General features: G+C 45.3%; 1 protein-coding gene across 2 annotated transcripts in view; it reads right to left on the minus strand.

Moving 5' to 3' along the window:
* Positions 1-14927, minus strand: part of LOC135913954 (uncharacterized) — a 110869-nt gene extending 95942 nt beyond the window's left edge. Inside the window, exon 1 of one of the 2 annotated variants that reach the window (XM_065446659.2) lies at positions 14787-14927. In XM_065446659.2, the coding sequence (XP_065302731.1) occupies positions 14787-14845 (59 nt within the window). In that variant the 5' untranslated portion in view covers positions 14846-14927. The remainder of the gene's footprint in view (positions 1-14786) is intronic. The other variant, XM_065446661.2, reaches the window with a different exon arrangement.
* Between the last annotated feature and the right edge of the window lie 945 nt (positions 14928-15872).

Below are 15872 nucleotides of genomic sequence, written 5' to 3' on the forward strand. Positions count from 1 at the left end.
CTGGGACCGCAGCGCCTTAGCGTCGCGAACGAGAAAGAATGACAAGGACAGCGCGCTTCTCACATTCTTATACGCGTTCTCTTAAGCGCTGTGGTTCCAGAACACGTATCCAACCAACTAGCCCGAAAGCGTGCACTTCGACATGATATTCACTGCCACTGTGTCACTGTGAACGCGCTAGGACTAGCTCGTTTCGCTCACTACGAATAAGTACGCTCGGAGAGACTCTATGGACCCGTATTAAGAAAAAGTTGTTATGCTAAAGCCGCTCGCAAGAGCAGTTACAAGCCAATCGCGATGTTGGACATGCCATAGGCGAAGGCGGCCGCCCAATAGTAATGAGTACTTACGAACAAACTGCCTTGTAAACTTGGCCGCAGATCGAGACCTCTATAAAATCAGAAAACTCACGAATGTTTTGGCTAAAGAATATATATACGAATGTAAAATCGCTCCGCAACCTCGTGACTGGACATTTGTTATTCTTCAAACGTATCAGGTCTACATCTGCATTTCCGACAAATGTTGTCGCTATTTTCTCAAAAATACGACGCTAGAATTTTTTTTCTTGGGTTTTACGTGCCAAAACTACGATTTCATTATGAGGCACGCCGTAGTGGGGGACTCCGGATTAATTTCGACCACCAGGGGGCCGTTAACGTGCCCCCAATGCACGGGACACGGGCGTTTTTGCATTTCGCCCCCATCGGAGGAAAATTTCTCATATACATCGAAACGAAGTAAAGTAATGCCGGGGTCATAAACTACACAGACACTTCCACGTTCCACTTTATGCATTACATTTTTCGCAAGTCATTATATTCTACTCAAAAGTTTGAGATTTCAATGCACAGCTTGAAGTTAAAATTTTGCATGCCTTGAGGCAAGAAGAAGAAAGCTTCGGCCCCATTCAACAACACCACTCGACGCGGGATGCGAGGTTAGGCGTCTCGGATCAATCACCTTGACTATTCATTCTAGTAATTTTTTCCCTTGGACAGATGTTCGCGAAGACCATTCAGAAATCATATGCACTATACTGTCTGTCTCCCAGGCGCGCTCGGCCAACAGGATGGTCGATCCTTATGCAGATTCAAAGGTCTTGAGTACATGGCTTCACTCCTGACCAACCCAGAAAGCTACACGCTACGATGTCGTTATTGAAATCAACGGACCTACGAAGACGTTTTCAGACGCCCTTTCTGTACTACTGTGCTGGTGGGCTCTCTCTCTCTCTCTCTCTCTCTCTCTCTCTCTCTCTCGCTGCTTTTGCAATTTTTTTTCTTTCTTTCAATGCCTCATCCCTTTTCTCCTGTGCAGGGTAGACAACCGGACGTCCGTGTGGTTTCTGCCTGCTGTTCTCTCCCATCTCTCTTTCTCTCTCAATTTACAGTACCGTGCCTGAGAAGTAAAGCATCAGCAGGGGCCTTCCGCGTTACACTGCGATATTATAAAGCTTCACTGACGAGCTACGCAGCTCCCTTCCTCATTTGCTCCAAGCCGGTTATTTCTTCTCCAACATCAGTGTACTATCGGGGATAAATGGGGACAAGGTAGGGCTAGCTAGACTCTAGCATTACTTTGTTTCGCCTTTAACGACTTCGCGTGATGACAGCATGATTTCGGCTCGTACGGATAATTTGAAGCGTGGACCACTATTGGAGATAGGATCGTAGCGGTACAAAACGTAGCTCTCGCGTTATTGTTCGTAAGGGGTGATCTGCATTACAATCTCCTGTCCACGTTTAGTTTACCCAGGGTAGTTATTTAGGTACACTTGTATACCAGATAGACGTTGAAGACAGGCTACATTTGCTGATGAGCGTCAGACATGGTACCTACCCGCTATAAGCAACCTGCCAAAAACCAGGTGGTGGGGAAAATTAATAAATAATAAACCGGTACAATAAAATGAAAACAAAATTTGGACATGGAAATTTGCGGACAAGGAATATTGCGAAACTGAGTGACCCGACCGCATGAATACACATATAAAAGAGGCTAAAGAAGAGCGCCATGCTCCAGTGAACATTTTGGCCAACAAGTTTAGACGACATATAACTACGACATGAGAAACTGGAAATAGCATGAAAAATTTTGTAGCTTACAGTACCCTGTCATACATAACCATTAAGCTATAACCTAGAACCGATGGTCAGTGTGAGAGTACAAGTGAAACGCTTAGATCCAGTGCAGGATGACGAAGCAGACCTTTTGGGAACCCTTCTCATTGAAGTATATATCCGCAACAAACTGAAATACAGTGGTCAATAGAGTCAATTTCGTTTCAGAAATGACACGGTGGAAATATAACTAGATAGTAGATAACCAGCGAAGAAATGACTGAAGAATAATTGCCCAACTGTATTTTTTGTCAAGACACGGTTCTCCTTTAATTTTTTCGCATTCTGCAGAGAATGGAATGTCTCTCTACAATACCGTTTCCTCATCAGGCGCTTTCAATTTGTGGCCGAAAATCCGTTTCTAACGTCGACTACCAGCTCACGCGAATTAAATGCTTGCGCCTTAGCGATGCGGGCAGTACTTATTAGTTAATCTCCCGCACGCCTCACGTCATGCACTAAGCAAAGCCCCTCAAACTCGGGCGATTGCTCAATGAATATCCCGTCCACCCTTGCAAAAGCATACTTCATTAACTCTAAGTTTCCAAAAGCACTCTATCACGGTGAGTAAAATGAGCTTATAGTGCCAATAAATGTAGCGATATTTTGTAGGCGTACGACGCGCAGTAGTGCTCTTTGTCAATGACAATGGCTCTTCGAATCAATTTTCTGGGTAGAAAATTTCAAGAAATAGCTTCCTGCATGGCGTCCTAGCTCACGTCGTTACTATCAAATCAGCGGTCTCTCTGTAGTATGCACGCAATAACTATTCTCATATGATGTTAATGCTTCAAAGCAGGGTCTAAGCGCCTGTCACCAGATTGCGGCCGTTAGAGGTGCTGTTTATTTATGGGTATAACGTATATGTCTACAAATTTGAATTGATATTCCAGTATCACTGCTGTTACCACTCACACGCTGAACTTAAATAATAATTTGGAGCCGTGGCGGGAGTAGACTCGAGGGAGGCAAGGTGGTATCATGGTTATACGTCATAATTGTTGTGAGTAGCATGGGTGGCAAATTTGCGGAAGAGCTGCACCCGTCCGCTTCCTTGCAGTTTTGAGATTACAGTTGAACATGGTGCTTGGTAAGCGACAGCTTGCCGATTTTGCTCTTTGCAAAATGTCGTGCTCTCACGTTTATTGCGCAGTGAATTGGCCGATCGGTAGACAATGCAAGAAATGTCAGTGACATTAGAAACGCTTTTTTGGAAGCATATAAAGGTTGCACCGTTCAACGAACGCAACACACCAGCAAATTAAACGCGCGATTGAATAAATTAATAATATGCGTGATTACTAAAGACAAGTGGGCGATTATTTAATTCAGGAAGAGTAAACTTGAAAACCGACAATAACGGGCCTCAATCGACGAGCTGACTCAATAGGCAAGTAAACAGTAAGCTATCAACTTATTACAAACAGACCCAATTACTTAGAGGGACACTTAAAAGAAAATGTGAATCAGTTTAGATTGATTAAGTATTCTTGAAGAAATTTACTTTCATTGATTTTACTTTCATTGATTTTGCGGTAATAGGTTGATTACTATAAAAGGAAGTGACGGCCCAAGTACCATTTTCGAATCTTGCATCGAAACCCCCTTCGTAGTACGTCAGTGTGACGTCACGAATTGCAAAGCATTTTCTTCATTTTTATTTCTTCTCTCATTTCGGCCGGTCTCGTTTCATAAAGCTTCAGTTTTTAGTTCTTTTTTGAATTCGGTGGAGTTCATTTGTACCGATAAAAGTATACCTAGGCCCGAGCAGGCGGCGTCAAAATCCACGTCGTCACGGCGAAGTTGGTGCAGGAGCTTCAAGGCGTCACCGCCACCCGTCTTTCCATTTTGCGTCTTCTCTGTGGCGTACCGAACGCCTCCTCGCGGTAAGAGCGGCATTGTTTTTTTTGTATTTTGGAAGTGTAATTTACTAACGGAGCTCGTAAGTTTTCTTTTTTTCCTTTTTAATGTCCTTTCGGTGAACCCGACACTCCAAGCTGTTAGTGGCGAGAAGCTGGAGTGGTGCCCGCCCTCAAGTGACGTCACGGCTAGGACGCCGCTCGCTCCGGCTCGCTCAGCCGACGCGCGTGCTCATTCGTTTCGTGCATCTTCGAATTTCGGACGCACCAGCCGTATCCTCCAGCTTCCTGGATGATATTTCGGCTGCTTTCTGCTGTCACGGCTTAACTGCAGTTTTAAGTCGAAACCACGTGAATCGCGAAAATTTGAGGCTTGGTTGTTGCCGTATACGTGCCACATAAAGAAGACACCAACAAGTCTCGTATGAGCTCACTCTATTATTTACCTCCTCTGGCTAACGATGATATCTTCAATGCGTCCCATACTACTAATGAATGATTTGGCCTTTTCCGCCCGCCGCCACACGGTCTAGCAGGTAAATTTCGTCCCAACATCTGGACCGAACAGCTGTGTCAGTTTGCACAAACAGATCTGTCATACTTGACTGTCCCTTAAGCAACAATCACCCGAAAATCGCTGAACTGAGACGAGTGCGTAGCACTGAGAAGGAAATAAATATTGCTCTATGCGTTATCGTGGGCTGCAAGAAGCTGAAAGCCTCAAGCAGCTCTACTGTATGGTACCACCGCTTAAAATTAACCGGCAAAGAACGGCTTAATTTTGAGACGCAGTTTAAAAATGTAGACTGCGGTGTTAGTTCAGTCCTCGTGCTACCGCCGAACGTTTCTGTGAAGTGAAAATTTGACGTTTTAACGTGGGCCACTCGTCATCAGCAAACGAGCTCTACCGAGTTAAAATCAAGGTAAATGTTGTAGAAGACACGTATGGTCAGCGTTTGTTACATGTACGTTGAACCACGGCAAGTATCGTCGCTTAACGAAATTGTTCTATGCTGAGTTGTTGCATTTGTGGCTTTGTTATTCCCGTGAGCTACCGCTGCAAGTGCAGAACCGCGCATGAAAAGCCCGTACTGCGCAGGAGTGAGCTCCGTTGGCTGGTACTGTAGCATTGCCTTTGAGAAGTGCATTACTGTATAATAAGCTCTTAGAATAAGTTTTGACGAACGAAAAGATCGAGAAACATATCTGAGAGGACCGCCATAAGCGTGCTATCATCGGGAATGGGGCGAACAACCCAAAAGGGCGTACAAACGGAAACGCTGCAGGGGGCACCCGGACACCACTCGAACTGTAGCAGACGACAGTCGCTAGTCCATGCCCTGACGTCACACGACCAGAGCCCGCAGCATCCCTGTAGGTCGTTCTCAGGGCTAATAACCTCTGCAACTGTGATTAGATGGTAAAAGATACAGTATCGACATCTTTTGACGAGAAAATTAAGGCTGGCGAAGCGGTTCTTCCGGGTTGATGAGCAATTTGCCGGTCCAGTCACCTTTTGTGCATCAAGGTAATGCTTATAAAGGCGACTCAGCGTCTGCCTGAAGTGCTTTTTTCTTTGTCTGTGTGAGACCCGGCAAGTCTGCTCTTGTGTGTGAGACGCGGCGCGGAGGTGCAGCACACGAGGAAGTATTCTGCGCCGCTGAGATTTCGCGTTTATCTCTGTACTTGAGTTTTGAACACGTGATACCGTGCTTTTGAACCGGGTCTTACGTCGGGTAGCTAATATTTGCGAGCTCATCACGAGGAGCTTGTGAAACTTCGGCGGTGGGACAAGATGTCCACACTATTTATTTCTCTTATACTTCCAGCACTACCATTTCTCCTGTCACTGGCTGTTGGCTTGAGTGCTAGTCTGTGCTGGCAAGGCTATCAACGCGGCTAGTATGTGATCATTCACGACTTGTCCATCGCAAACATCAAGGCACAAGAATCCGCCCATTCCTTCGTTTTACGTTGAACCTCCTTCCTTGTGTTCTGATCGTGACATTTTGTAATTACCCTTTTCTCTCTGCTTCCCTTATCCTAGGGCATAATATGTTCAATTGGATCTGCGATAATATAATAATTTGATCCGTCATGACAAAGCTAAAGCTCCCCGGCTTTTATTGAAACAAAAATAATGACTAACGACAAAAGCATTTGCCTTCTTTTCACAGTGGAAGACAAAGAGGTCTTAAAATATACCGCATGTATATTACAGTTATTGCTTCCTATGCAACACATAAAACCCCCTAACAATTACATAAAAGAATGAAGCCTGGGAGAACTCCTGTTATTATTAGCCTTGTTACAGCATTAGTAGTTTCTTTAACTTTTGTTGTCGGATAGCCAGTCACGCCAGCCGAATCGCATTTCTTATCAATGTTGCAAGTTTACTTATTTAAAGGGTGCTTTGCCGCGTTAGCACTCTTATTGAGGCAAACCCACCTTCACGTTGAGATCGAAGGGTTTGAAGGTCTGTAAGTAGGCAAGCTGATATCGTTATTATTTGTTAATGTTAATGTGTGTGTGCGTGTGCGTGTGTGTGTCTGTGTTCGCGCACTTGCGTGCGTGTGGTGTAACCATCCTAGAGAGATACGAAATGGCTAGAAAGCTGGCATTGGCGAAATCCGAAATAAATGCATATCAGCACAACACCCTCGAAATAGGGGCAGGCTGAAGTATCACGTAGCTTCTTTTTCTTATAAGTACGTCGATTGGTGGTAAGAAGCAGTTCGCTGGCTCGACAAGAAAGAAAAAGAAGGCAGAAAATCTCATTATATTTGGATTAAGCTTAAAAGGTTCGAAGTGTTGCTAGTAATCAAAAGTACTTATTCTTACACTTTCTAATCTATGTACCATCAACCATCATTGTACCTCCTCATTGTCTTCATTGTGAGCGTCAGGTGTTTTCTTGGCTATGTTACGGAAGATACACTCGATTGCTGACGCCCTCTTTCTGTTACGTCACAATGTAATTGATTGGAAATGAGTGCCACATATTTATTACAACCAAAATGCTCAGGATCTATTCCTAATGCCCGAAGATTAAGGTAGGTTGCGCCTGAATGAATCTTGGTCTCGCCAAGCTGTTTTAACACGTGATCGTTTAAAAACAATTACAACCGTATTAAACTAAGAGATGAGAAAAAAAATTGTTGGCGTTAGAAAAACAGGAGAGAGGGCATGAAAGAAAAAGGGGGAGGGCATGGAAGATATCCATGAAAGTATCCGACTGGCTACCCTACGCAGGAAAAATGGGAAATGTAGCACAGAAATATGGAAGGGATAAAAGGAAGGTTACTTGGACCCGAGTGCGCTTGAGGAGAGCGCCACGTGTTCAAAAATTATCACACAGGCAGATCTATTTTAAGAGGCGTTGCTCGACAGATAACAACCAACGTCAGGCAGCGAAATTAACAATGCTCAAAGCATCAACTTCATACAGCCTGACCAAGTACATCGTTTTCTTTTGTTCTTCAAAAACTGGAGCAACCCCCTCTCCCCCCCCCCCCCCCAAAAAAAAAAGTGGAGTATAGATATCTTCAGCTCTCGTAAACCTAGGCTACAAGTACGCCGAGTTGAGTTCCGAAGCTACGTCTGCTCAAGCCCCTGCTCACGGGGCACAAATCGACAGGAAGTTTACGAAGGGCAATGGATAGCAACGTTATTGCACTCCGCTTTCTTATACGGATTTCTAGTTTCTTATACAACAACAGTATATGCCGGAACGAAGTACATCGAAAAAGAGTTCGTTGTTGAGATGTCGCCTCGGAGGAGTGCTCCCGATAAACGCTCTTGATACAAGAAAGCCCTCTCGCGCCGGAGCAGACAAACTCATGGGCACTAGGCGCGACAACAGAGTCGGAAGCGCCGCCGGGCGCTTTCGACAGTTCCTCGGAGAGGGGAAAGACAAACACTCCGCATCTGGTACTCGTTAAACGAGCCGTTTCAACAAGAGCCCAAGAAGAAAACTCTCCGCACTCCGTACTGAATGATCTTGGCGAAAAAAGAAAAGAGAAATAAAGCTAAAGGAAACGAGAATCACTTACTCGTGTACAAGCTCGTTAGAGAGCTCGCAAAACATTCCAACCCGGACTACAATGAAAGACACTTCCTGGGCGACCCACGCGCGACATAAAAAGGAGGTAACTAAATATACGCGCGTAGTGTAAACAGTATCCTTCAGCGAGTGTAGTGAAAACGCCGAACGTCTTTCTTTCAAGCCGTGGTGTGGGAGTGGCTTCGAAAGAAATCGCTCTTATGTAGGCGAGCGTTACTGACGTGTGTTGTGGGAAACTGAAGCACCTTGAGTGCCATCGGCTGAGCCATCGCTCTGCTCAATTTGTGTGACGTCCTAAAATTTGTCCTTGGAACGCTTGTCTCACAGTGATACAAGCGCTGGGAGTTGTTGACCACGTGTATACGCGAGTTGCCTAGACACCACACAAATCTTTTATTAATTTATTTTTATCTTGGTACTGGCAACCGCATTCTCTGGGTAAATACGGGGAGGGTACTGTTCCAATAACACTGGTACACAATACAATGTGATAGCGCACGTTCGCTGCTACGCGATGAGCAATCAAAGAAAAATGCTCGTGACAAAGCTTTATCGTATTACTTTACCGCAAACTTTGTCTCGCATTACGCTGCAACCTTTGTTAACACTTCTCTGCGGCAATGTATCAACAAGTTAAATTTGTCACACATTGCACCGTAGGCGGAGATTTTTCATTCCCACGTGCCACCCCGAGAGGGGAAGAGGGAGGGGGGGGGGGGTGCTCGATGCACAAAACAGCGATTCTTTAACAAAAATAACTGAAACTGGTGCCGTCCTAAGAATCCTTTCCAAGCGGATAAGCCTTGCGAACACATTAGCTACAATTCGTAAATTTAGATATGTGCTGTAAGGTAATTAATTAAAATTTTGATTAGCGCAATGGTGATAATTATTCAATGAAGCATTCTGATTTATCGCAAAAGTAATAGCCGCCTCATCGAGTAATTTAGACCAGGTCTAGAATTGTGCTATCTCCAACACGCATTAAAAAAATTTTGGTGAAGCTAAAACTAAAACACCCTATATATAACAAGCCTTAGCCAACTGAACTTTTTAACAAGTGAAAAGTTAAAAAAGTATTAAGACAACTTAAAGGTAACCTCGGATGTGAACGACAGAAGCTTCGATAGCGAATTGGGGAGAGGACACGGAGTGGGGGAGAGGAGGAGGTCACTGCGATGTGCCTACGATGTGCTTCATAATGCAATCACGGCTTTAGACCCGCAATACCGTTTGTTCTTAATAAGTACTGCCCATATTTATTTTCTTTTTTTGAGCCCAGTGAGCACTGCATCTCCCGTTGATTTCTGCCGTCCTTTCAAGGCTTACATAACGTAGCAACGTGCCAAGCGTCGAAGAAATTGTAAAATTGTATGGATGCACCATGGTACTCTGGCCTCCCACGCCACACACAAAAAAAGAAAAGACAAAAACGGGTTACCGGCACTTAATCTTCAATTTTTTTTTATATCATAGCCAGTATTTGTTGATCATAGCTAAAAGACTAGTGTTGTTATAAGTGTTTTTCCACTTGTTTCATTGCCTATGAACGCACGCAGAAAAGTCACTCAAACTGTTTTCAATACGTCGCTGAAAGCGTGGGCCTTTGGCCAAATGCGTTGACGAGACGCAAGTTCACCGCGATATATATATAAAGCACAAGGTATTTATCAACGTTCCTTGACGAAATAGGAGCACAAGTCCAAGATGATATTCATTCCGCTTATACGCGCTGCAATGTGTGACAAGAAAAACCAGGGTGAAGAAAACAAACAAACAATGCGTAAAGATCACGAGAGCGACTAAAAAGCCACAAGAAACACGAACAAAGAGCCAAATGACTGCAAGATGGGGGTTAATAAGTATAATTGGGCGCAAGAAGACGCCCTCCCGGCAGCCGCAAGGCATCTATGGAAATGTGCAGACTAACCCGAGGCGACAATACGTTTATATAGAAAAGGGGTGCTTTGGGAAAGACTTGGGGAAATTAGGAAGACGACGCTTTATCTCGTTCCTCTTTCCTTATTGTCGAGGCTGACGGCCCAGAATTTTGACCGCGCACCCTGAGTGAGCAGACCTGTGGTGTAAAGGATGGGGGGGGGGGGGGGGGGGGGGGGCTAGGTAAGGCGCGAGATTAGAGCCTCATTTGTTTCTTCTCTGTTCTTTCTTTTTCCCTGCCTTTCATGTTCCTTGTGTTTTCTGAACCTTTCCATCGCAGTGCATTCCTTCTTTGTATCTTGATTTCTTAGCCATGCATTACGCTTTCTTCCTTCGTCAACGAACTTGACGCTTGAGCGTTCTCGTCACCTCGGTGAATTAAAGATCATTCAAAGCAAAACCTCGTCTCCCTCCAACATGCCCCCCTCATCGCCCACCGGCCTTCTCAACCTCATTTTTTTTTAGTCTTTTGCACAGCTCTCGTATTTAAACAGCTGTTCTCGTGTGCTTCCCGCATATCGCGCGCGTTATACAGTGAATACGTAGTTCAGGCGGAAGTCTAAGCAAATGAGGTTCGCGCCATCTTTGCCCTGTGTGGGTCTGCCTTTGTGTCCTCGGGCTCTTTCTTTTTCTTTTTCTTCTTCGTTGCTTTTGTTAGATCACCGCCACTTTCACTTTGCTCATGAAAATTAATGAGTGATGAGAAAAGCTTACTTCTGACCCCGCAATGGTGCATGGGGTCACATTCCCCGCGGGCAACACTACAAGAAGCGCGCCTGAAATAAATATGCGTAGGAGTGAGGCCTCCATTTTTTTCAGTCTTGCTAGGCCAGTGTGGGCGGGCGATATCAACTAACTCCAGACAGTTTTATGGAGCTCCTACTTCGTAGAGGGCACTCGCTAAAGTGATTCAGCACTTCTAGCACGCCACCACTGAAGACTGGCTCGAAGGTTCGACACTCAGCTGTCATGGCGGCGCCGATATGAAACTTTTTTTGACGCGCGTCTAAGGAACCTCGTGCGGTTAAAAATAATTCGAAGCAATCTTACGCGACATCTCTCAAAGCCAGCGTGTAGCTTCAAGCCTTCATTTAGGTTCAAAATGGCGAAGACAGGAGCTGGTTGGTGTTGCACGCCATAATTCGTGTGTCCGTTTTTTTTTTCTGTCTGTCTTTTCGTACTACATACCGCAAGAAAAAGGTATGTTCTTTTAAGCCTATGGCCAAAATATTCTGCGTGCCAGGCCATTGTGGATTTTTTAGAGACAGTGCACTGGATATGCGACTGTATCAAATGTTTCCTGTTCTTTTTTTCTTTCTTCGTACATCTTCATTTCGCGTATACACCATCATAACATTCTTCCATTGTTACCCTTCCTCCTTGCCCTAACGCTGTGTAGCAGGCTAGAAAACTGTAATTCAAGCCGATTTCTCAGTTTTCATTTTATGATAAATCTTACCCTCCGGGCGTTTATTCCCCTGACTCGTCATTAACCTACCATACCAATTCCTGTTATTTGTGCAGCACTCCTAGCAACCAAAATCAGTGCAAGGTGAGGAGAGCTCCCGCCTTCACACTCTACCGCTCAGGAGCAATGGAACGCCCCCCCCCCCCAAGCTAAACACCGTGATCGTGTAGCAACTCTGCTTGATCACGTGTGTGAACAACTTTGTTGTTGTTTTTTTTTTTACTGCAACTGCATATCAACAGAGTCATTCGCTACCCCAGAACATTTCATTCTAAGAAAAACGTCACAAGCCTGCGCAACATACGTGTCACAGTCACAGCGTAAGCTCGAGCAGCGGCTCCAAAGGAGCTTTATTTTCGGCAGTAGAGGGGGTCTTCGCGGCGAAGTCTTTTCGCGACGAAGTCTCTTCGCGTCGTTTTCACGATAACGATCTGAACTGTCCGCCCGGCGTCGGCTGCGAGACATTTAAAAAATATGGGTTTTTACGTGCCAAAATCACTTTCTGATTATGAGGCACGCCGTAGTGGAGGACTCCGGAAATTTCGACCACCTGGGGTTCTTTAACATGCACCTAAATCTAAGTACACGGGTGTTTTCGCATTTCGCCTCCATCGAAATGCGGCCGCGGTGGCCGGGATACGATCCCGCGACCTCGTGACTGCGAGACTGTGGCTGGTGCTGCGGCTTATCCTGCTCTCAGCACAGCGTTCTGCTGAGCCCGACGTTGCCTAGCTGCAACCGCGTGCGTTTCAGCGCACGATTCGCTTCTTCAGCAGCGGTTCGTACCTTGTGAAGAGGCGCCATAACGTGCACGGAAGAGTAAACACAGGTACCTAGACTACGGGGCGGATATGTCACATCCCTTGACCCGCGAAACGATACGATGCTGTTGTTGATGACGATGATCATGACTTATTGGCATCCCCTTTAAAAGAGGGTGGTGGTATACAGTCACCTAGCCTGCTTGAGTTGACCAGGCCCATCTACATACAGCGTGTAGCTAATACATGCAACTGCTACATGTCGAGACACCTGGTGAAATACAACGCAACTACAATACAAAGTGTGCACGTATCGACGTTACGCCGCACGCATGTCAGATGCGTCACAAATGGCGCGATACGATGCTAATGCTGATGATTTATTGGCATTGCTTCTGAAACGACAGGTGAAAAATGGTCCCCTACCCTGCTTGATTTAATCATGTATACAATACATATCTATATTTTTTCATTCTAGTATTTCTGCATGCATCTCCTTAATCTATTTTTTCTTCCTGAAACCTTCTCTATCCACCTTGTACTGCTACCTATGCAAAAGCTACGTGGCGTGCCACCTGGTGTAATATTATGCAACTGCAATGCAAAGTGTGCACGTATCGACGCAACGCGCATGTCACATCGCGTGTCTCTCCTCACGCGCTAGGCCGCGTTTATGTGGCTTTTTTCCGCTGCAAGCTAGCAAGTGCTGGCGTGAAACTACCCATAATTCCATGCAATAAGAAAAAGGTGGCTCAGTCGTAGAGTAGCTGACACAGGAGCAGCAAGCCCGGGTTCAATCCCGGCAACAACTGGTTTTTCTTTTTACTCATAGTACATTTTCTAGCGCACAAAAAAAGAACACATGACTGAAAGTAACGACGCAAACACGGCGCGAACTTCCAACCTTTGATGTATTTTTCGGAGCAGTACATGTATATATAGAAAAATAGATAGCACCACACGCAGGCGCATTAGTACTAGTTTGGTATTTTAAAAAGAGCAAAGATGCATGTGTGCTGAGAGTTAAGACAAAATGAAGAAGTGATCTATTGGCCGCAAGATAAAGAGACCAGTCTGTTTTGTCATCCGCGTCGAACCACTCTCTGCGTCTTGTTTAGAAAATCAATTTTTTAGAGCACACGATTGAAGGTGCATTAACACACGATGTCCGACAAACTAGCAGCCTTCGCCGCTTCAATTATTTCACTAGTTGTTTGCGTCGGACTTCTTCCTATCATGCTGCATTGCGTGAATATGAGACCACACCCGCAGTTCCCGAAGTGAAAGGCCAGACGGCCCGTGCCTGCAATTCGCACGAGATTTGCGAGCTCACGTAGCCTATCAATTGCGCAAGGTCCCGTCTGGCCGACGTGTTTTTGCCACAGGACAACGATAATTCATGCAAAGTTTCACATTTAACAAAGCTTTCTTTGTGCTTTTTCTGGCAATCGGACTTCTTGGAAGTGTAGTAACTGGCCTTCCACAGACTAGAAAGCTTGCTTGGAGCTGAAAAGACGACTCTTACATTCGCGTTATTTGCGATCTTCGACCTGTGTGAGACGTCGTGTATGTACGGTACTACCATAGACAAACATATTGGTAAAGAGCGGACACTCCCGTAGGGCCCTGCGGTCGGACTATGCTGCAGTGTCGCCAGTGGCCCGGGCGGATGGTTACACCGCTAATTTTGTCATCCGATAATTTGGACGCGTGGGTCAGCTATGTTTTGGTTTCGGCTTCGATAACAATGCTTTCGATTGTGGTTTACCTTTGCCCGCAAAAATGTCCAGTACGTCGTCTTTAGTGGAGCGCAAGAGCTTTAATATATCATTTTTAAGCATACCGTACAAATGGACGTAATAAACCCTTGGATCGCAAGCTTTTTACTGAAAAAGCCGCCGAGATTCTCGAAGAACCAGCAAGGCTGAATCAGCTCATGCAGATTGGAAAAATATTGCGATCAGAGCTCTCTTTTTCTGCAATTCCTTTGCCGTTTCTTAGCCGCTTTTCTCAGTTGCACAGAATAGGAAGCAGTGGTTTCATAGCAAAAAGTTCTTTTTTTTTATGTTTACAAGGAGAATTGGAGAGAAAAAATACTGGATCACACACTTGATAAAGCCACAGACTACAAGAAGAACGTTTTGGCCGTGACAAGCAACGCGTCAAGTAAAAGTGGCCGTGTGAACCGGGCCAGGCGCATGCAGCGTGTATTTGCAGTGAGGTAAACACCCTTCACAACGCGATCCCAGACGCGCATTACACTGCTCAAGCCGCGCTTAATGAAACGTTTGTGTGATGGTACGGGTGAGCCACATATAACAAGTTCTGTGCTCTAAACCGAAGGTCTTGCGAGTGACTTTTGGAAAATTACGCGTTGGAAGTAATGCAAATGCTCATCCGGAAAAGATGGGCGCAATAACAAACGGGTGGCTGCACGGTTAACGAGTGCCACGGCTCAGATTCTATGCTACACGCCCAAAATACGCTCACCCTGCATAGCAAACGTATTGCTAACAATGTTCTTAACGCGAGAATATGCAAAATCATCTGTGCAGAGAAAAGCAAACACCTTACCGCAGGAGCGAGGCGACGAGTGGAAAAGTGTGGTGAGGTGGGCGTAGCCAGCGCCTCATGACCGGCGCAGCATCAACGTCTCTATGGAAACGGGATGCGTGAACGTGACCCCGTAGACGTATGATAAGCTGTCTACCTTTGAGGTAATGTGGAAGTGCACATCGCTGCGCCACCTGGCCTGTGGTCAGACCCTCATTTCCTCGGCCTCGAAATGGCCCGACTGTCCGCTCTTTACGTAGGTATGGTTTGTTTTTTTTTTTTTTATGGTACTACTGCGCACTTCTGCTTCACTCGATCCATTTCCGGCGTAGTATATTGGGCACCCTTTCGAGCGTAGTTTGCGGTATTAAGCAAACTTTCGGTCGCAGGTGTGACAACATCCTGGGGAACTCCGACGCTTTTCAAGCAACCTGCTTGTGCCAAGAAACTGTTGCAACAATTGTGAAAACACGAAGGCGAAGCGCGTTCATTAAGGCTAACTTGCATGTGAAGCACCTCTTTATCAACTTGGAGTGGCCCGACTTAAATTGCAGTAGTGGCTTCTTGCCCTTGCAACCAGCATACAACTAGCATGCATGGTCTCGAAAAATATTCTTAAGTCAAGGAATCGCGAAGTCCTGTCATTTGGCAGTACACGTATGACTGTGAGTGGTTGTAAGCCCTTATATAGTGAAAATATCTAGCATGTTTGAAGCGTAATGACGAAGCCTGGCTGAAGTTGATTAAAAAAAACACTAGGCACTCCTCAACATACCTGAATCCATTCTTTACATGTATATTATCTTCTCTCGGCTTTAAGTTTCTTGTTTACACGAGCTAAATAAAGGTCACCTAAAATTGGCGCGATGCAGGAAACAATGCATATTCCTTTATTTGGAAGAAGAATATATCATCCCACTTGGAAATTGTGGCACGCAGATAAATAGAGAACAGTTCAAGAAACCCTTGTGCAGATATGCTGACGAAATTTACAGCTTCAGTCCATCGTAGACATCAATAGCCTCTTGGAAGTCCTCCACATCATTTGAGGTTTCTTTTGAGGTGCCTCTACCTTTTCACTTAAAATATTATTGTGTCAATTGCTTG

Source organism: Dermacentor albipictus, chromosome 5, assembly GCF_038994185.2.
Source record: "Dermacentor albipictus isolate Rhodes 1998 colony chromosome 5, USDA_Dalb.pri_finalv2, whole genome shotgun sequence".
Taxonomy (NCBI): Eukaryota; Metazoa; Arthropoda; class Arachnida; order Ixodida; family Ixodidae; genus Dermacentor; species Dermacentor albipictus.